The sequence below is a fragment of the Littorina saxatilis genome, linkage group LG1, assembly GCF_037325665.1.
Source record: "Littorina saxatilis isolate snail1 linkage group LG1, US_GU_Lsax_2.0, whole genome shotgun sequence".
NCBI classification, from domain to species: Eukaryota; Metazoa; Mollusca; class Gastropoda; order Littorinimorpha; family Littorinidae; genus Littorina; species Littorina saxatilis.
Genome location: NC_090245.1, coordinates 14718614 through 14739143, shown reverse-complemented (window position 1 = coordinate 14739143; position 20530 = coordinate 14718614). Strand labels below are relative to the sequence as shown.

The window sequence follows — 20530 nt, the reverse complement described above, 5'->3', positions numbered from 1 at the left end:
AACCTGTTGAAGACCTTTAGGTCGAAACGTTGTTCATTGTCATTTGTTTGTATATTTCGTTGCGAGTCCAATATATTAGGTATTACTCTCAGCAACATACAGATTTAGTCCCGTGTGAGCTTGGTAGTAACACTGAAAGAATCTCAAGTTTTCCACCTCTTTAAAAAATAATAGTATGTGATGTCACTGCCACAGGGCTATATATCTGGAGAATACCATAAGGACATTCAAACACAAACAAGATGTGCACGCATTTTAAAAGAATTGAGTAAATACTGCATTTTAAAATATTTTGCATCTTCTTATACATCAAGTTTATTTTTTGCACCATTTTCCAAACAGTCTCTCAAAACGCATGCATCTTCAAATTAATTCAAATCACTACATATTCAACGTTAAGCCACACACACACGTACACTCGCACACAGGGGTAAACAATTGTTTACCCTTCAACATATACACATTTCCAATGGTCACAGGAATTTTAGCACGCAGGAGTTCCTCGCATCACATCCACGAGTGAAATGAATACACACCAAACGGAAGAAACAAAAAAATCAGTGCTGCTCTTGTAAAAAAAAACTTGCACATCAAATCAAATCACACCCACTTTTTGATTTAATTTCCCACCTTTCAATCTCCAAAGTCTCTGGCTAAGTTTATATTGTTTTTAGTCTTTTGAGCCTTGGACAAAATCACAAATGTTGGATACATTTTCTGTTGATAAATGAACGCTTGTGTGTGATCTAAGGCGTGAGATACTTGGTTCCGAACCATTCATTGATTGCGGAGGCTTTTACCTGCAAGTCAAGGTATCTCACAAATGCCTTGCCATAATCCAGCTGAAACAAAATAAGTAATAGCATCAATAACCAAACAATGTGAACCCCAACATCTCTAATTCCCCTCCTCTCTCCACCCTTGCATCTTTCCCATTTCCTTCAGAAAATCTTTTTCCCTCTAAACTACCTCACTCTCTCTATTTCTCTCACTTATACACACTGACAGTGCTTACACACACATGGACACACCCAAACACAGACACATGCACACACACACCAGACATAAGCTCACTCTGACCTTCAGGGTGACAAAACGGCTGATGTTTCTGTATATACTTATTTTTAGAGGTACTGACCCTTTTCTGTAAGGCCAAATAAAAATATATGTTGGTTTGGGGTAACCCGACCGACCCTATTTTTCCAATTCCCACCGACCCTATTTTTCCAATTCCCACCAACCCTATTTTTCCAATTCCCACCAACCCTAAAACTTTACTTTAATTTCTAAAAAAAAAAAAACCCCAACTTTTGGCACATTTTGCGAACCACACGGCGACTAAGGGAAGTAACATTTTATTTGGCCTAATAATAATCAACTATACTGACAGTTGTTTTTCTGCGATATGCTTCTTACATGATTGTGTTGTTCAGCATTATTCACTATAAAATTACCTTTCCAACTTGCATATGGACACTTGCCCTGTCGCCTTCGTATTTCATGAGCACATGTTCCCTTTCCTCATATTCCAAGTCAGCACCTGTCAGTATAATAAAACAGAACAAAGTGGAAAAAAAGACACACAAAAATGCAAAAATAACATAAAGCCATGTGAATTCATTTATTTAATCTGACAATTACCTTAAACTAATAGATCAACACTGAAAACCCAGGATCAGTCATCACCGAGACTATATGCAGTAAGGCTTGGCTAGACGAAACCTAAAGACCAAGACAAGATACGCGTTCATAGGTCATAGTTCATATATCTAATTTACATAAATCCATTTTCTTTTATTCTGAGCACATTTTCAGAGTAATCATGAAACAAAAAAATCGATATATTTTTGGATTCAGGAAATAATAAAGAATACAATGCAATAATTTTTTTTAATCTATTACTGAAAAATCAATTTTAATTTTTAGAATTGTTATGAACAAATTCATTGATTAATTCTTAAGGTTCCAATCATCCACGCTGAAATGCAATCTCATTGTCCTGACTAAGACAGAGATTGTTTGATAAAAGTTTCAATGAATTTGGTTGAAAAATTAGGTTATCACAGTGCCGCCAGTTGTGATATGTCATCAAAAACCTTTTCTGCGAAAAAATAAAAAAAATAAAACAGCATTTGTGGTGATATTATCTGGAAGAATTCACAAGTTTCATGAAGATCTGTCCCGTAGTTTTCAGGTGCTTCACACACACACACATACTTAACATGTATACTTGTGTCCTTTCCTCTCGATCGTCTTGATTCCAAGTCTACCAAAAAACATTTAGTCACAGCTTGACTAAATGTAAAATCCAAACAAGATTTAATGTCACATTATTCAAACTTAAGTTTCAACATTTCTTGACCCTTAAAATATCCTGAATATTTTTCATTGTCTGAGGAAAAGATAGTATTTTTCCCTGCTTCATATATATATATATAGCATTCATACATACACACACACACACACACACACACACACACACACACACATACACACACACACACACACACCACCCACACACAAATAATCTAAAAATGATTAAACTCTCAACCCACCTTTCACAGATGGCTTGTCAGCATTAACTGGGGAGCTGAAAAAGAAAGCAAGCATAGTGATAATTTTTGCAAAAGAATACATATATTGGTTACATAAAGAACTGATGGCTAGCATACATTTTATCCATGCCGAGACAATCCATAAGAATATGAAAGCCTTCTCTTACGGTTAAGCCGAGAGGGAGGTCATTCATATTTTTACGCACTGTTGAGAAGTGGATTACATGCCAAATGACCAATCAGTGGGGATGCTAGAAAAGACAACTCTCTTCTAGAAATCCTTTGAGAGAAGAATCAGAGTAATAGAATAACTTACCTTGAAGCATAGAACACCTCGCCTCTTTCATCCAGAACTGTCACATCTAGCCAGGCTGCATTCTGTATGCATATGAGCAAAGTTGGAAAAAATAGCCATTGATTCAAGTGATATATACTGAACGGCAAAAGTTAGGGACCGCCCTTGACAAAACCAGGCCGTCCTGACCTGGGCCTCTCCAGAACGCTGTTGGTGGCCTGGAACTTCTGATGCAGCCTGACCACGACAGAACGGGACACTCCAAGTCGTCTGCCCACTTCTCGCTTGCTTACGCCGTCTTGCAGCCATGCGATGGTCCGGGCTTTGGTGAAGGTGGTCACCTTTCGTCTGGGAGGCATAGTGAGAAGATGGTGGCTAGCGGAAAATCGCGGGGCTATAAAGCCTTACTGGTGACAACAGTTCACTCTCAACACATCCCCCCTGCACGTGCATAACGAATTTTTCATCTTTCCTGCCCAGGCTTGCCCACGCACCAGCGTAAAAATGGTCCACTTTTTGCAGTTTGGCAGTTTCTGTCTCGTGCCCTAGCCAGGCCTCCGTGGATCCCGAGCAAGTTTCTTGCTAACACAGCATTGCTCACCCACTGGTGTGTACGGCCTGACCGCCATTTGGTTTTATAAACTTAGGAACAAGGAGTTTGGCACAGATGAAGTCAGCTGGCTTTTTCAAGGGCGGTCCCTAACTTTTGCCGTTCAGTATAGTTTTACTTTCATTATCTCCTCTCAACCACACCCTCACAAAAAAACCAACGCGGGTTAGGGGGAAGAATTTACCCGATGCTCCCCAGCATGTCGTAAGAGGCGACTAACAGATTCTGTTTCTCCTTTTACCCTTGTTAAGTGTTTCTTGTATAGAATATAGTCAATGTTTGTAAGTAAGAAATGTTAAGTCCTTTGTACTGGAAACTTGCATTCTCCCAGTAAGGTAATATATTGTACTACGTTGCAAGCCCCTGGAGCAAATTTTTGATTAGTGCTTTTGTGAACAAGAAACAATTGACAAGTGGCTCTATCCCATCTCCCCCCTTTCCTCGTCGCGATAGAACCTTCGTGGTTGAAAACGATAGAACCTTCGTGGTTGAAAACAACGTTAAACACCAAATAAAGAAAGAAAGAACCACACCCTCACAAAATAGACCCAATTCATCTACTGATGTATATAGTACTCCACTCGCTGAATACAAAAAAAAGATAACAGAAATGTAAACGAAAACACTACCTCATTCAAAATGTACGTTACTGAAAACTTCCTACCTGGACATTGCCTTTGAAGAGCTCTGTACGCCAAGGAAGAGAAAAACTCCTTTCCAGCGGAGTGTGGTCTACTGTACTGTCGTGATGTACCAGCGTGAAGTGGGCGGCCCCAAGGGCAAGGTCATGGCGTCGGCAGTGCAGGCCTGGAAACTGCTGAGACCACATGGACTGACGAAGACTTCGAAACTCAATGGTCGCGCTGTAGTCATGCAGTCCTAAGTGAAACAAAAACAAGCTACACACCAAATTTCAGCTGAATCAACCCATAAACACCAGAGATCTGATTCTTAGTGCAGACAGCAGGACCAACAAACAAACAACAAATAAACAGACGAGTGAAACCCAAACACACCCCATTTAAAAGGGGGGTGTAAAGAACAGGCTGAAGTTTCAGGAGAGGTAAAAAAAAGCCCTCTCCACATTCATTTCTTGTCTCCCCTGACATGGGAAGTAACTCTGTCAATTTCAAAGTTTAAGAAAAATTGTAGCAAAGTAACCGCAGTGAGTTTTCCGAAATTATAAATGCTCAAACCTGGCAGGATTAAGCTAGCAGATACAGGCACAGATATGCATACAGGGAGGCATATAATTGGTTAAACAAGCTGGGATGATTTTTTTTCTCTCTTTCCCTTTTGCAGCAAGAAGTAAATACACAAAATAAACAAAGAATTCCGGAAGTACATCTAGAATTAAAGACTGAATCAGCAACTTACAAAGAGACTTCTGCCCAGTGTGATAAACAGAAAAAGAATCACATTTTGAAAAACACAGGCATGGTACTGAAGGAATGGCAATTTCAGCTGAAATAAAGCCGGGGGTGACGACGAATGAAGCTGACGACTTTTTACTAATTCAAATGTGTTTAGTGCCCTCTCCTTGAAGCTGAGAGGGATATAAGTGAAAGATAACAAGGCTTGAGTAAGAAAAAATAAAAATCTCAAGTCAATCAGCAGATATTTTTTTTTTTTAAATTTTTTTTTTTTAAATTTTTTTTAATTTTTTTTTTCGGATTTTCGTTTTCGGCGGATTTCCGCCGATCGGCGGAAGAGTACCATGCCTGAAAACAACAACATACAAACAAGAACAATTCAAAAGCAAGTCAAGTAAACAGCTGTCATAAGTGTCGGACTGGGAAGCAGGTACAAAACAAAAAAATCCACTTCAAAAGTAAACCAATGTACCTACCACAGCTTTCTTTCTGTATAATCTCGCTGATAATGATTTTGATCTAAACTCCCATCTTAAACGCAACACAAATATTAGTACCCACCATAGCTGTTGTCAATGTCGTCGGGAATGATCTCGCGTGGTTGTAGCGTATGGCATTGTGTCGGAGTTCCCAGCAGGCACCGCTGCACCAGCTGATCATAGTGTAGACCAGCCGCCATGAATGCCATTTCCCCATCTGCCTGTTTCAGAAAAGACGAGAAACTTAGTTGAGAAAAATCCTGCTGTGTTCGTTTCTATATTAACTGTAGATTTTCACAATTATTATTATGTTGCAATGGGTGGGAAGGAATGGGCTGGGATGGTGGCAGGCAGGTGGGAGGGGGGACCTATCCTGTCTAATTAATGGGAGTGCTCTATCAGCCAGTTACAGAATATAGACAATTTCTTGCTAAGAACATCAGCTGGTACAGTACATCTGCCTTTGACAGCGTGTGCTGTGCATGTCCTTGTTTTCTGCTATTAGTTTACATGGAAGGGGTAGAAAATGGTCTTGTCCAGGGGATGCTATTGCATCAAAGATACCTTTCTTTCAAGAGACTAAACAATCATGTAAACCACCACAGATCTCTTCAGGCTTAAACACGGGAAAAGTGTATCTGTCTTCTTGGACGCAAGTCAAAATCAAGGACCACATATATACAAGGGTACTGACCCAGTAAACACCAAAGAATAGAACCGAGCACAAAGTACAGTTAAACCTGCTCTGCTGACCACCTCTCGATAATGACCACCTGTCTATTACAACCACCCCAAATAATCCCCAGTGAAGTGTTCTTATTATTTATTACCAATTCAGTGCCCCATATGGCTTTTTGACCAATCAGGACGGATTCTAGGTGACCTGTTAAATGTTATAACGTTCAGGCAGGGACCCTTTTTGTATATCAAGCTAAAAATTGACAAAACAAAGTAAAAATGTAAATCAACAATATCAGCGTGATTTATTCTACAGAATGACACTTCAAATGCTGTCAGATAATACTCTCTTTATCTAAAAAAAATACCGATAAGCGAGTTTTGTCGGTGGGTGCTTTACGGAACAGCAAGGTACCGCCCATCCTCTGAGTGTGAAATGCCGACCCGCTCACTTGAAATCTAAATTACCTAAGTTCGGAAAATCAAGTGAAATTGCGTCACTCGCGTTACGTCAAATGTATCTTTACGTCATTTCCCATCCGTCTTGAGTCGGTTCTAAATCTGTCGCTCTCTATTCAACAAGAAAAAGCGAAGCAACCGAAACGCATGTTGAACATGCTTTATCTTGTGAGATTGTTGTGTGTCAAACGCATTTGATCTGTGAATATTCATCACATCAGGAGTATTACTCTGATTGGCTGACCCAGGTCACGAGAATTCTTTGACTGACAGGCATAATCAGGTAGGAGCGCTCAAGTTCCCATTGCGGCTGTTCTGTCTAATTCACGGGGTCGATCGCTTCGAAATTTCTTTTGGTCGATTTAAACGGTAATAAAACCGTTATTTCTAATATGTAGACGGTTAGCAAATGACAACAGTCATGTCTCACAAACGATATCAGCATTCACCTAAAAGGCTCATGCTTGATATCTTTTTTCTTGACATGCCTTGTTATCATTTGCTGACAGTCAGCATATTAGAAATAACTCATAATAACAGTCAGCATATTAGAAATAAGTAGAGGTTACATGCCAAGTCTCAGTGATTATTAAAAATAATGGTCGAAGTTAGCGGATCATGAAAAATGCGAGCTTTAGCGAGCTTTTTCATGACCGCGAACTGAGACCATTATTTTTTATAATCACTGAGACGAGGTGTGTAACCTCTTTATTCCTCCTTTCTTCAGTTATTCAAAGAAAAGAGGAGTTTTTTTGCAAAAGTTTGATCGAATCCTATTCACTCAACCAGTCAACCTGCGCAGGCGATCGATTAATGCGCGGTTGTATAGTTCCGTGCAAATCATTCCATTCTGTTAACACTTCTTGTCAGTTTTCCTATTTTGGACTAAAATCAAGTACACAGATATGCTGTTATTCTGCTGTGGCGGCAAAGGCAGATATTGTGTGTTCTGTATATGTTTTGGTATCGCTTAGGATAATGTTCTTTCGTCAAATGGGACTAGCAGACGAACTTTTGCACCCGTGTTCCAACGTTAAAAACTGTATGAAGTTCAGTTTTCTGGGGGAAATAGTGTATGAAACCGCTGTATGTTGTTTAAATTGATGAGATGTGTGCATTTGGTTGCATGTGATCTGTTTATTAAATGAAATATTGTTGAAAACTGACCGTCGGATTGCAGTCTGTTGTCGAAGAAACTGAGTGAAAAGAAATTTGAAAGGGGAACTACTCTTGTCGCTGGACAAAGTATGAGAGTTACTTGCCTTGGGAATTTGCTTGTAATGAACGTTTGTGCACAGCAGACCTAGATTCAGAAAACAACCAAACTCATGGATTTTATATGGAGATTCATGTGTTCAAGCCTGTAGTTGTTAATTTAAATGCGGTATGTTTGTATTGTTTGCTCCAGAGATGTATACTTCGTACATTAGAGCGTTCGGAACTTTTCAGTCGCAAAAGTAGTACCGACGCAGAACAGCTTCTCAACCCATTGCGCTATCGAGGATTTAGGCTGTTGCTGGGTCGTTATTTGTTTGGTTGCTGGGTGTTTATCGAAAAATAACTAGCTCTACAAGTTTACAGAGGTAAAGAAGCAGAGGGGGGAATAACTCTACATAACTCACCTTTCCATAGTGACCACCGGTCTATACTGACCACTTTTAATCAGTCCTTTCGTGGTCGTTATTGACAGGTTACACTGTAATTACCTTCCAGGTTGCAAGCAGCAGGTCCCCTGGTAGTTTGTGAAGAACCACCAGATCGTCTTCACCCAGACAGTGTTGTTCAGTTGTCCACTCTGAAAGCCGCATCTCACCTTCCCACAGCAAAGACCTCTGGTACGGGCTAAAAGTATAAGACAGGCAACCTCTCATCAGCTCTGGCCTTGGTCAATAAAGGCACAATATCCTTCCAATGTAAACAACAAAGATGAGACAATTTTCACCATTTCAGATCTGACCAGGCATTTACATGAGAAAAAGGCATCCATAGATTTGAGCACATAGCAAAAACATTTTCACCATTTCAGATCTGACCAGGCATTTACATGAGAAAAAGGCATCCATAGATTTGAGCACATAGCAAAAACATTTTCACCATTTCAGATCTGACCAGGCTTTTACATGAGAAAAAGGCATCCATAGATTTGAGCACATAGCAAAAACAACGGCACGGTTGCTTCCCATGCAGAGAAGGCTAATTTTCTAGTGCTGATTTTATAGGGCAGATTGACATTAAGTGTCACTTAAACATTATAATCCAGCAGAAAATTGCCATTCGGGGAGGTATAGCTGTGGGGCTGTTGACTTTGGGTACCTGTTCAAGTGGAAGAAATGCTATCTTTCTGTGAAAAAGCCTGAACAGTTTCAAGATGGCCGACCTGATCGTTCACACAGGAAAGGATGTATGTTAAGTGTCCATGTAAACTTTCCTACTAACTGAATCAGCTTATCCCTAGCCTGACTATCAATCTTCTATCATTATCTGGAATCAGCTTGCAGGACTTACATAGAATATTTTGTTCTGGACAGACTCAAAATAATTCAGTATTCTTGAGTTTAGCCCAATATTGATTCAATAGAAATTGTCTGAATAGCCCAAAGACGGCCATTATGAATGCTACAATGGAACTGACCTTCCCTTGATAGCTTTTCCGTCCTCGTTGTAAAACAATGGACAGACTGCCAGTATTCGAAGACGTCGAACTCGTATGACAGGCAGGAAGTTGAACGAGTGCCATGTGACCCCCAGAGACGACTTGTGATAAGTTACCCTGGACGATTCTGTGCAGCATTCCTTGCCATATGTGTCGACTAGTGAAAGTTGGTATGTCACACCACTCTCTCTGAAAAACATATATAGTTTGAAAGAGGTTGGAACTTTTGGTGCAGAAAATACGCCAAGCACAATTTTGAAAGCAAAGAAATGAAAATGTTAAGACCCGGCTGTCTATTAAAACAACAAAACAAAAAAAAATAGTTGAGATAAAAACTAAATTTGATTGTTCGGTCTGATGTTCACAAATACTATGAACAGAAATGGTAGCCACCCAGTTTGTGAAAAATGTTAACAAACAACAGTATGTAGAAGAAAAAATAAAGCAAGCAACATCTTTGAAAAATTAAAACACTTTAGGTAAAGCTCGAGTCTGCTTGCATGTCAGGAAAAAGTTACGATCATTTGGACAGAAAAATTATTGCAAACCGAGAAGTCTCTTTTAGCAATTTGTATGCTTTTGGTATACTTATAGATTTTATGTTTTAGCATGTATTTGTAAAGCACCTGGAGCCATTTCAGGAACTTGGGCTATATGAAGACTATTTATTAGTATCATTATTATGTCTCTGAGATGGTGTAACTTACTTCAGGGCTTTTTCTGTGTCTCTGGGAAGACCTGTGAAGGGGCTGAGTCTGGTTTTCTTCACCATTTTCAGTGCCCGTTGATTCCGCCACTTAGCACACCTGAACAGAATCAAAAAGACTAATCATTACATACTATGTTTACATCAATGCTTTTGCAATCTAATTCTGTCATTCATTACTACGTGTACATAAATACTTTTGCAATCTTATTCTATCATTTGTAGTTTTTGACATTACATCTTAAAATGTCAAAGGTCTCCTTAAAGATTTAAACCAAGTTAAAAAATATATTCACAGATAGACTGCTGAATAAAACTGGCCTTTCAAGCATTGAGTTCAAGCAGCAACAGCTAGGATGGTAGGACATCCTTGGGCCCAGCAAAAGTGTCCCACATTGCAGGTGGCCTGTCATGACAGGTATCTTTTGGTCTTTTAGACAAAGGGAAGCAACCGAAAGTACATGTCATTGGTTATTGGGAGCTGCACTACCTCTCATCAGAGAGGCTTCACATCACAGTGAGGTACCATGCGCTGTATTTTTAAGTATGGGGCTGGAACTGAAACCATCACCAGATTGAGGTAAAGACATGCAAACTACACCAGATAATTCTACATTATTAAATGGCCTCTGTCTGTCTGTCAAATCTTGCATCGCTTAAAGCTATGCCTCTGTCCGTGTGTCACATTTTTGACTGCTTATATATCCCCGGTATCTATCGGTAGATTTGCCTGAAATTTGTTATGATGTATTGCCATCCCTAGGGATATTTGTAGCTCATCACTATGCAAACCCGGGAGTTACGATGTATGCCATTAAGCGCTCACGAACGCTATTCTTCACTTATTTATAGTTTGGGCACTTCTTGAAAAATTCTTGTTACTCTCAGTTTCACATACTTTCTTTCCTCACCTTGCAATGCAGACATTCCTCCACTGAGTAAGAAAGGATTGACTTTTTTCTGCTGTGTTTGGATTTGTTGCACCCTTGGAATTATTGGGCTTCTCTGCACCAGCATACCGCTGCGCAATCTTTTTCCAAAGAGAGCTGAAAAAAAAGGCATGAACACCAATCAATACTGAAATGTGCTAAATTTACGCATTCTAACTTAGTATACATCCATCAAATTCTATAAAACTGCTCACACAATGCGCATGGTTTTTAACTAATCAACCACTGAGTTACTTTGTTTACTTTTGTTCATGAATAAGCTGCTAGCAGTGGATAAGCCGCAGGAGTCTCAGTGGAGTAAAAGTCCTGCAGGCTGGATAGTGATAGCTGTCCACTGGTCATGAATATCCATATAGCCACTCTGGCCACAAAACCAGCCTCAGTTTTATCTCTGCCTCTGCAGCAGTCGATCAGCATTCAGCTTCCACAGTGTCCAGGCTAGAACTACCAGTACTCTCTACTTTGTGCTTGTGTATTCAACCTTACGTCTTATCTACAATACAGTGTAATCTCTACTATACACACCTTTACAGTGTCGTCTCTGTGTGTGAGTGTCATACTATACATACATCATAGATTTACACAGGCCATGATCAAAGTATGATACTTCAATTCAATACTCACTCATCCCTTGCCAAGGCACACCAGCGTTTACTGACTTGCGAAGCTTGTAGTAGACTCACAACATCCAAGTACAAGAATATCTTCAGAAGTATCTCATCTGGCAAGAACCTGCACATACCCATAATAACAGAGCGCACTTTTAACATAATAATTAATATCTAATCAAAGTTAAAAAACAAAGGATTACTGTACTCACCGATACAAAGACGACACAAGACGATTACAAATTTTCCCAGCAATATTTCCATATTATATATATTCACAGAGGAAAGAAAGAGGAATTATTTGCCTCATGATAACAATCAAAACTTTAAGATCTATCTAAAAATAACTGTTTTGAGAAACACCTGACATAAATATCTAATGACAAACTCTTGTTGAAGGATGTCTTTGGAATGGCCCACAAAATAACCTAACGGATGGACTGGTAAAAAAACGGTCACAACATTTAAATCTTTTTTCTTCTTAACTTACCCATCTAAATTTGCAGTTTTGCCGGTGAGCTGTGTAGTTCTCTGTATCAGGGGGAGTCTGCACCTGTCCCCACCAGATGATGTAGCAGATCTCTGACTAAGGCTTGGCCTGTTACTGCTCCTTGGTTTTGACTTCCTTTCTCCTGACCTGTGATGTGACAAAGAAAAGGGGCTGATGGTTTTTTTTTAACAGGAATAGCTGCAGACTCACTTTAGTATGGGTCTCCCCCCCCTCCCCCATAAAACATTCTTGCGCAAGTACATGTATACAAATACAAGCACAAACACACACACACAGAACCAATCCAACCACAATGTATAGATTCTTGCTTGTATCGTTATTTGTTGCCACTAAATTTGTTTTTCTAGTCCCTCATAAGGGCGAGGACTTGTTTGTAAAAAAAAGCCCCCCCCCCCCCCCCCCCCCCCCGACATCTGATGTTGCTTATACCTGCCACTACCATGGTTGATAAATATTGCCAGAAGTATCTCATCAGGTAAGATAAGGTACTATCTCAACCAACCGTCTATATCCGGCATCAAACATTGAATGCATTTTACTACCCTTTCATAATTCATTTATTCACTCTTACTCAAGCAGACAGCTTACAGCTGCTATGCATGTAGGCTACTTACTTTGAGTCAGCTGATGTTTGTGGTGTAACGGATGCATTTTTGTGGCGCGACAAATAGCTACCCAGTTGTTGTTTATGTCTCGTCGCCATTGTAAACTTTCTGTGTGACCAAGATAGACTCTCACACAGGAGAGTATTGACTTGAGGGTTATCAAATCGCCGGTTTTTGAGAGATCACGCGTCTGTTGAGCAGTGCAAACTATCATTGTCGGAAAGAATATGAAAGGATTTAAACCAATACTGTTTGTAAATGAACGTTATGTTGAAAATCCAAACAAAATGGGAAGAATCAGAGGAGATAACTGCAAACTTTGTTATATCTACTGTCAAACGTGCATGTTTGACAGGATGGGGGATGTAGCTCAGTGGTAGAGCGTTCGCTTTGCATGTGAAAGGCCCCGGGTTCGATCCCCGGCATCTCCAGGTCCAATTTTTTTTAAATTTCATTTTTCGGGGGTGTATACGTGTATTAGTGTAGAGTGCATGGCTGACAATGATAGTACGTTATAATAGTTGTCACCGGCTATTAAATATTATTATTGTTATTATTATTGAGATAAGCGTATACAAGAAGTCATTTACAGCTGTTACATTCGAATTTGAGGTGACTCATTTTTCAAATGGAACTATACGACTGGTAGAGGTGACATATTTTTTATTTGTTTATTCATTTATTTAGTATGAGTGTTAGTGGGGCTCGTATGTTGCAGACGCACTCATAAATCATTCACATCTTGCAACAAGCATCATACTTTGTGGTATTGTTCCTTATAATTATTTAAGGGATTTCAGATACAGAGCCACTTCAGAAATCGTTTTTTTTTTGTCTTTGATAGGGAATAAAAGGCTGCATTTACAGCAGACGAAATTCGTACCAAAAGCGCTCAGCAGTAAATATTCCCAACTCAGCAAATGTAAAATTCAATGGTTTACCATGCACCAGAAGTTGTCTGCTGATAACACATGCATGACATAAATACTCTTATGGGTATTTTTGTGTTCTGGTATTTAATTTGATCGTTTTTAGAATTTTATATATCCGCAGCATGAAAATTCAAGATGGCGGCCTCCGCAACATTGCGTGTTTTGATTTGAGCGAAAACAACGTTTCTGAAGGTAAGTTTTCAAGAATACGCATCCATTCACCAATGTCACATCATTTTACTGTTTAATTCTCCCCTGGGGTCTGTTATTCATCGGGTGAAGCGCTGAAATGCAGAGTAATCTTGCAATAGCTCATCAAGCTGGATTGTGATGCTGTGATAGATCTAGATCTATCTGTTGATTACAAGTAAGGAAATCATGATCACCACGCTGGTGATTTTAAACAGATTAAACGAACTTTGAATAAAAGGCGAGGAGAAAGAGATTGTTCATGGTATGATAAATGATTAGTCCTGCCTACGTTAAGGACTTCCATAAGGTGGGGAGGGGTAGAGTCAAAAACTGAGTGAGGGTAGGCCAGATAGTAGGATGACCAGCTGGAGATAAAAACACTCCACTCCCCATGTCTTTACAGTGTTGTGATCAAACTTTCAAAGACGGTAGGTAACAGACAAAAGCATACAGTGTATGCTAATCAAATGAGATAAGTGGTTTTGAAAAATGAAGAGGTACCGCTCTTTGAGTTTTACAATTTTGGTTTGTTGCTTGTTTCTCATCCTTTTGCTTATTTTAAGTTGACCGTGCATTGGTGTGAATTTTATTTTTACAGGATATATACAAGAGTTACACCACATGCCGGTTCCTGGGAACAAGCGTTCTGCATTTATTCCGGTGCCACAGAAGGGAGCCGATTTCACTAGTACTACTGTATCAAGGTTTGTTACCTAAGGCCAAAAAAAAAAAATTGTCTGTTTAGGGTAACCCGACCGACCCTATCGATTTGGCGCCGACCCAAAAACTTTTTTTTGATTTCAAAAAAAAAAAAGAAAAAAAAAGAGGTAAAAATGCTAAAAAGAGACATTTGGCGTTTCTTTCTCTCCCTTTCTCTCTGTTTTATTTATACGTTAGTTTTGAAACATGTATTCATCAAATATAAGAAGTGAATGTTTAGCCAACATAGCATTTACACAAAAAAAAAAAAAAAAAAAAAAAAAAAAAAAAAACCCTACCTACCTACCGACCCTACTTTTTTTGGTCATGTTACCCTAAACAGACAATTTTTTTTTTTTGGCCTAATACATCTTAACAGTAAGATTTTTTTTATTTGTATTAATTGGAACATGTTTGCACATCATTTGTAAGCGACCGCTGTGAATTTGATGGGTTTAACGTACGAACCCTCACTATGGTCAACATTCTGTTAGCGACTGTTTGAAGCGAATAAATGTAGCGGTCAGAAAGATTCCAGAATCAGTTGGGTCACTGGAAACTGTGTTTGTTTGTTTTTTAACCTGAAACAGGAAGAATTATACGAATTCATGAAATATAATTTTCTTTCATTTTGGTCTGTTGTGTGAAGACTTGCTAACCCGGCTTTGACCGACTCTCTGAGATAGTAAACATTATTCAAATACATTCAAATAAAAATGTCACTTTTCATCTTTTGTGTGAAGGGTACCACAGGCTGATTTCCTGCACCATGGATGTAGAGGAGGCCAGACAGTCTGCTTCTCATTCCAGCTGTGTTGCGTTTTTTTCTGCTCGTGAAGTGTATCGCCACATTGCCAAAGCCATTGGCCAAGAGAAGTCACCCTGTCTGCCCATTTTGCATAGCCTTACAGGCTGTGACACTATGTCGTTCTTCAATGGTATTGGGGAATCAGAAGGCTTGGTAAGTATGGCAAGCATTTGAAGACGTCACTCAAACTTTCTTCAGGTTGTCTGCTCCTCTTTGTAAGCTGAGTACCACTGACAGGGCAGCACAAGAGCTTTTTGGTGTACATTTGTAGGACAAAACCAGCAACGTACTGGGTGTAAACAGTGCTAGACGGTACCTCTTCAGTAAAAAGAGCTGCCAAATTGACCATAATCCCCTTACAAGTGAGGTGCTGCTGCAGGACATGAGATTGAGAAGAGCCATCTACCTATTAGACTTCCAAGCTCTGTGGGCTGGCAGTTCAAGGCTGGAAAGTGGGAGTCATTCTGAACGAGCTTTCAAGAGGTATCCAGCGTGTGCCGAGAACTCATGAGGTGTGCCTGCAAGAAGAGCTGTACAACAAAACGCTGCAAATGCTGCTAAGAAGGACTACAGAGCACAGCTCTCTGCAAATGTGCTTGCATGCCTGTGAAAACTGCCAGCATCTAAACTGTGCAAAAATATTATTGCACCCATTTTCATACCCCAACTCAAACTTTTATTCCTGTGTCATTTTATTCAAACTGTCTATGCCATTAAAGGCTCGCATCTTCGCTATCTGGCACATTTTTTTTTAACATCATCATTTACGCCGTCAAAAAAAGGATACCCTTGACGTGACAAAGAGATGTGACAAAAACTTCGGGTACCTTTTAAAAAGCCGACGACAATTCCTGAGGCACAACTGGGTCACTGTTGTATACGAAGAGAAAGTCAACTTGATTATCCATCCAGAACAGGTTGTTTTATTTCGCCATCTTGCATATTTCTAGTGTTGTGCCATTGTACCTACTGATGTATGTGTCGATCTCACGGATGAGATGTTTATGTGTCAAATTTGAGGGATACCCAAGTCAACTAAAATCCATGTATTTTAGCAATGACCAAGTGGGTTGCGTTGAAACTTTCAGGAATGTGTGTCTACGCACGAGGCGTAGTTCAACCGTTTGAGTACATTTTCAAATCTTCACGAAATAATATTTTAAAAACTGCCACAGGTTTGTTGACTTACATCCCACATATTTTTGACTTCGCATGTATATATGACAGATGGTTGTTTCAAGTACTGCCAAAGTTTCTTTTGAGTATAGACACTTGCCGGAATGTGCTAGTTGTGTAAACACATGAGAACAAACAACGTTTTCGAAATACAGCGATTATGAATTTTAGTCGACTTTTGAGTTGATACATTACATTTTTATCAGTTTTATTTTGGGGGTACCCTTATTTGGGCGGCGGTCAAATAACCCATGTAAAGGCCACCTTTTATCTTAAAAGTGTTCCAGTTAGCCAAGTTGAGTGCCCTCAATAGCATACATTGAATATAACAGCACAGGAATGAATGTTTTCGTTTTGGTATGAAAATTGGTGCAATATATTTATTTTTGCACAGTTTAGGTAATCCACAAATTCTTCAACCCTGCCACCCACACCGTCCAATCATTCTCTGCACCAACAATACATGTATTGTTTTGTTTAAAAATGTGTTTGTGTTAGTTTCTATTGCAAGAGAATGTCTTGTAGCATCAAAAATGCCTAAATACCCTTTTATTGGCGGCCATTTTGAAAATTGTAAAAAAACTACTGATTTCTTAATTTTTTCACGGTGGCTCTGTATCAGGTTTTGTTAAGCAAAAGCAAATGTCCATTTACGCCAAATTTGCTGTTAATCACATGAAGTAAAATATGCCTAACATACCCAACCGTTTACACTGGCGGCCATTTTGAAAAATTGTTTAAAAACTACCCATTTTTTATTTTTCGCGATGGCTCTGTATCAGGTTTTGTTAAGCACATAAAACTCTTCATATTTGCTTAATTTGGTGTTTGTTGCATGATTTGAATGATTTTGCAACATAGGAGCCCCACTATGTTGACCATTAGTACAACCGAATCAGTTTACAAGCGAAACACAGATTATCAACAAATGTGTCAACGGTTTATAATTTTTAAGGTGGTGTCATCTTTTTTAACAGAAGCCGGTGTGTTTGCAATCCCATAACATGATTTGCAATTACGACCATATCGCAATATATTTTACACTTGACGTGAAGCCGGGATTCATTCGTTTCAAAATAAAAATAAATGAGATTATCAGCATTAGTGCGCAAGAGATTATAATGCAGTGACGACGTTAACACACGAAATGATTACTTGTCGCGTCCAGTAGGTGTGTTCTTGAGAAAGAATAGGTAAACCCAAATTTCATCTGATTAGTTTGGGCGTGAAATTGAACATTTGCTTTGACGCCGAGGAGCGTGAACTTCTCCAACAAAACCTTGTAAGTTAATACATGAACAGCAAGGAAGCCAGAAGGAAGGAAGGAAGGAAGGGAGGGAGGTAGACTGAAAGGCAGGAAGAGGGGGGGGGGGGGGGGTGGTGGTTGCTGTCCGGAGAGCGGGGGAAGGCAGCCGGGATGGGAGAGAGAAAGGGAGTACATGTAAGAAGGGAAGGGTGGCCGAGTGGTAACGCACTTGCGCTCGGAAGCGAGAGGTTGCGAGTTCGACCCTGGGTCAGGGCGTTAGCAATTTTCTCCCCCCTTTCCTAACCTAGGTGGTGGGTTCAAGTGCTAGTCTTTCGGATGAGACGAAAAACCGAGGTCCCTTCGTGTACACTACATTGGGGTGTGCACGTTAAAGATCCCACGATTGACAAAAGGGTCTTTCCTGGCAAAATTGTATAGGCATAGATAAAAAAAAAATCCCACCAAAATACCCGTGTGACTAGGAATAATAGGCCGTGAAAAGTAGGATATGCGCCGAAATGGCTGCGATCTGCTGGTCGATGTGAATGCGTGATGTATTGTGTAAAAAAATTCCATCTCACACGGCATAAATAGATCCCTGCGCCTTGAGTCCGAGTCTGGAGATACGCGCGCGATATAAGACTTCATATAACATAAGAAAGGAAAGCCGGGTAGAGATAAGGGGGAAAGACGGACGGGAAGGGAGAGGAGGACGGAAAGAAGGGAAGAAAAGAAAGGAAGAACTGCAGAAGGAAGGAGGAGAAAAAGGAAAGGAAAGAGCGAGGGCGCAGGATAAGGAAGGAAGAAAACGACGAAGGAAGGAAGAAATGTCGGAAGGAATGTTGGAAGGAAAGAAGGGGAGGAAGGAACGAAGAAAGAAACATAGAAAGGAAGGGGGAGGGGGGGGGGAGGAGGGATGGATGGAGGCCGGGAAGGAGTAAGGAAGGAAGCAAGAGAGGAAGGAAGTAAATAAGACAGAAAAAAAAAAGAAAAGGAAGAAATATCCTATGTTATCACTCGGGGGAGTCGTAAAGGAGTTAACGAAACATAGGACGGGAGTGCAGGAGGAGACTGAAATGGCAGAAAACAAAAGGCTGAACGGAAATGCAAGAAAAAAAGCATCTGCAAATAAGAAAGTAATCTTGAGGGTGTTTTCTACACCTGGTTCATATCGCCAAGGAAACTCATTATCAAATATGAAAAGTCAAATAATCTGTCAACAAAGTAATAATAATGATGAGGGTATTTTTTTATGGCGCAAATCCAATAATAGTTCTTGGCACCTGGCATCCACACACACACACACACACAAATTGAAAAAAACCAAATCACAAATAAACGAAATAGACAATTATGTACACGATGATCATTTGAACATGGCTGCGGTGTGAATGTTGACGCTGAATAACGCTCGCCTGACAGAATGCTGAGAACGATGTGTTTTTATTTAAAACACAAATTGCACAAACAGTTAAAAATGGCCAGGCAGTACGGTTTCTCACATTCCTTTCAAGTAAAACTGTGGAAATGACTTGTGAAATCAATTACATTCCACTAAATAGACCATACTTTATACGTAGACCTGGCATTTGCAAGTATGTGTGGTGGGGACAACGGAAGAGGGGATGGATTTTCTGAAAGCTAAGAGAACCTGAGTCAGGCGTAAGTTCGACCGCTTTAACAAAACAAGTTATCAGGCGTGACAGTTAGCTATTGCCAGAAAGCACATGGCTCTACCTGATTGGATAACAAAAAACGTACCACTCCAATCTTTCACACATTTGATCACTACATAAACACAGCAGCATAGAGCCTAAGCACCACAGAGACTCAACGCTGGTTTCTGGAAGTAACTACATATACATTCCAAAATGCTAGTCCACCACATCGCTCTCCTGTCTTTCCTCCTCATTGGTGGAATAAACAGCCACGATACCTACGACCCCAACAAGCCTCAGCCACGAGCCGCCACAGCCCGTCAACACCAGAAGAACGTACGTAAAGTCAACGCTTTCTACAAAGAAACCACGAAGCTGTTGACTGAGATTCAGTCTCTGTCTGATCAGCAGGACGGCATTGGCCACGAGTACTTAAAACTTGCCTCGTCCGTACGGGACATACTGAAGAAATTCAAAGCAAGCGGGTCGAAACATAATCTTGAAACGGTAGGGATGGTCAGGGCTTATGAGCAGCAGCTGAGAGTCCTCAGAGTTGAGCTCGCCGCCCAAAGAGAGAAAATGGAACAGCTGAAAAGCAGAAGCGAGCACGAGAAAGCCTCGCTGACCAAGTCATTCCAAGCCCAGGAGAATGTTTTGACACAAGACTACCAGCGTCTCAAAAACCGTATCACAAAAATGGAGTCCGTATTCACACAAAGAAGCCAAAACACGGCCCACATCATTGAAAGCCTACAAAAAGAGTTGCACGCAAAGACCCTGGAGCTCGCGAAAATCACAATGGATGACAAGGCAGCTCGTGAAGAGTTAGACAGAGAAACAGAAGATCTTCACATGAAAGAAGGCGAGCTGAACAAAGTACAAAAAGAGAACCGAAGGAACATAGCCAAGCTGATGGCAACCACAAAGATACTTGCACACTTAAAAGCGAAAATCTCCGACAAGGAGCAACATATCGCAGAATGCCAAAAAAAGATGAAAGAGAAGCTAAACACCCAGACTAACGAAGCAAACAAGTGGTCGCGCAGGGCCGAGGCGAATCAGAGGCTCGCTGACAAACTGACCAAGGAAGTGAAGAGTTTGACCGCTGCACTGGACGCAGTGAAAGAGCAGAAAGCCTTATGCGAGGTCGTCGTGAACAAGGGACAGACATATCGTGATAACCTCCAGAGGCATCTTGCTGACATCAACGCTCGGTACGCGAAGCTGGAGCAGGTCAACGAACAGCAGGATTCTAAAATCCAGGAACTGAAGGCGGAGCTTGAGAGTAAGTTTTAATGTGTGTGTCAGTGTGTGTGTATGTGTGTGTGTGTGTGTGT

At 40.3% G+C, this 20530-nt stretch overlaps 2 protein-coding genes, 1 long non-coding RNA gene and 1 other non-coding gene across 4 annotated transcripts; 3 read left to right on the top strand and 1 right to left on the bottom strand.

The window, feature by feature from the left end:
• Positions 1 to 138: 138 nt before the first annotated feature.
• Positions 139 to 12604, bottom strand: LOC138962613 (F-box only protein 15-like). The gene is made up of 13 exons (XM_070334492.1): positions 12492 to 12604; positions 11857 to 12003; positions 11383 to 11490; positions 10720 to 10854; positions 9810 to 9908; positions 9082 to 9291; positions 8156 to 8291; positions 5395 to 5533; positions 4125 to 4339; positions 2872 to 2933; positions 2556 to 2590; positions 1455 to 1540; positions 139 to 842 (listed from the first exon to the last, which is right to left on the bottom strand). Exons 1-13 carry the CDS (start codon positions 12578 to 12580, stop codon positions 747 to 749), a joined length of 1557 nt encoding a protein of 518 aa, XP_070190593.1. The 5' UTR covers positions 12581 to 12604; the 3' UTR covers positions 139 to 746.
• Positions 12605 to 12841: 237 nt separating this feature from the next.
• Trnaa-ugc (transfer RNA alanine (anticodon UGC)) lies at positions 12842 to 12913 on the top strand. Its single transcript has one exon. It is a non-coding gene; the product is annotated as a tRNA-Ala (tRNA).
• Positions 12914 to 13533: 620 nt separating this feature from the next.
• LOC138962607 (uncharacterized) lies at positions 13534 to 15186 on the top strand. Its single transcript, XR_011454563.1, has 3 exons — positions 13534 to 13606; positions 14205 to 14310; positions 15049 to 15186. It is a non-coding gene; the product is annotated as an uncharacterized lncRNA (long non-coding RNA).
• Positions 15187 to 19159: 3973 nt separating this feature from the next.
• LOC138962596 (leucine-rich repeat and coiled-coil domain-containing protein 1-like) lies at positions 19160 to 20480 on the top strand (the record flags this gene model as incomplete). The annotated part of the gene is given in 1 exon segment (XM_070334473.1): positions 19160 to 20480. A coding segment is annotated over 1 exon segment (1074 nt), but the record flags the coding sequence as incomplete, so codon positions are not given.
• Positions 20481 to 20530: the final 50 nt, after the last annotated feature.

Excerpts from the sequence above, each read along its gene's own strand:
- LOC138962613 (XM_070334492.1), bottom strand. The coding sequence starts at position 12,580 with ATGGCGACGAGACATAAACAACAACTGGGTAGCTATTTGTCGCGCCAC. Across the intron at positions 2,934-4,124 it reads TCTTCAAAGGCAATGTCCAG|AATGCAGCCTGGCTAGATGT; the intron begins GTAGGAAGTTTT and ends ATATGCATACAG. Across the intron at positions 843-1,454 it reads TCCATATGCAAGTTGGAAAG|CTGGATTATGGCAAGGCATT; the intron begins GTAATTTTATAG and ends ATTTTGTTTCAG.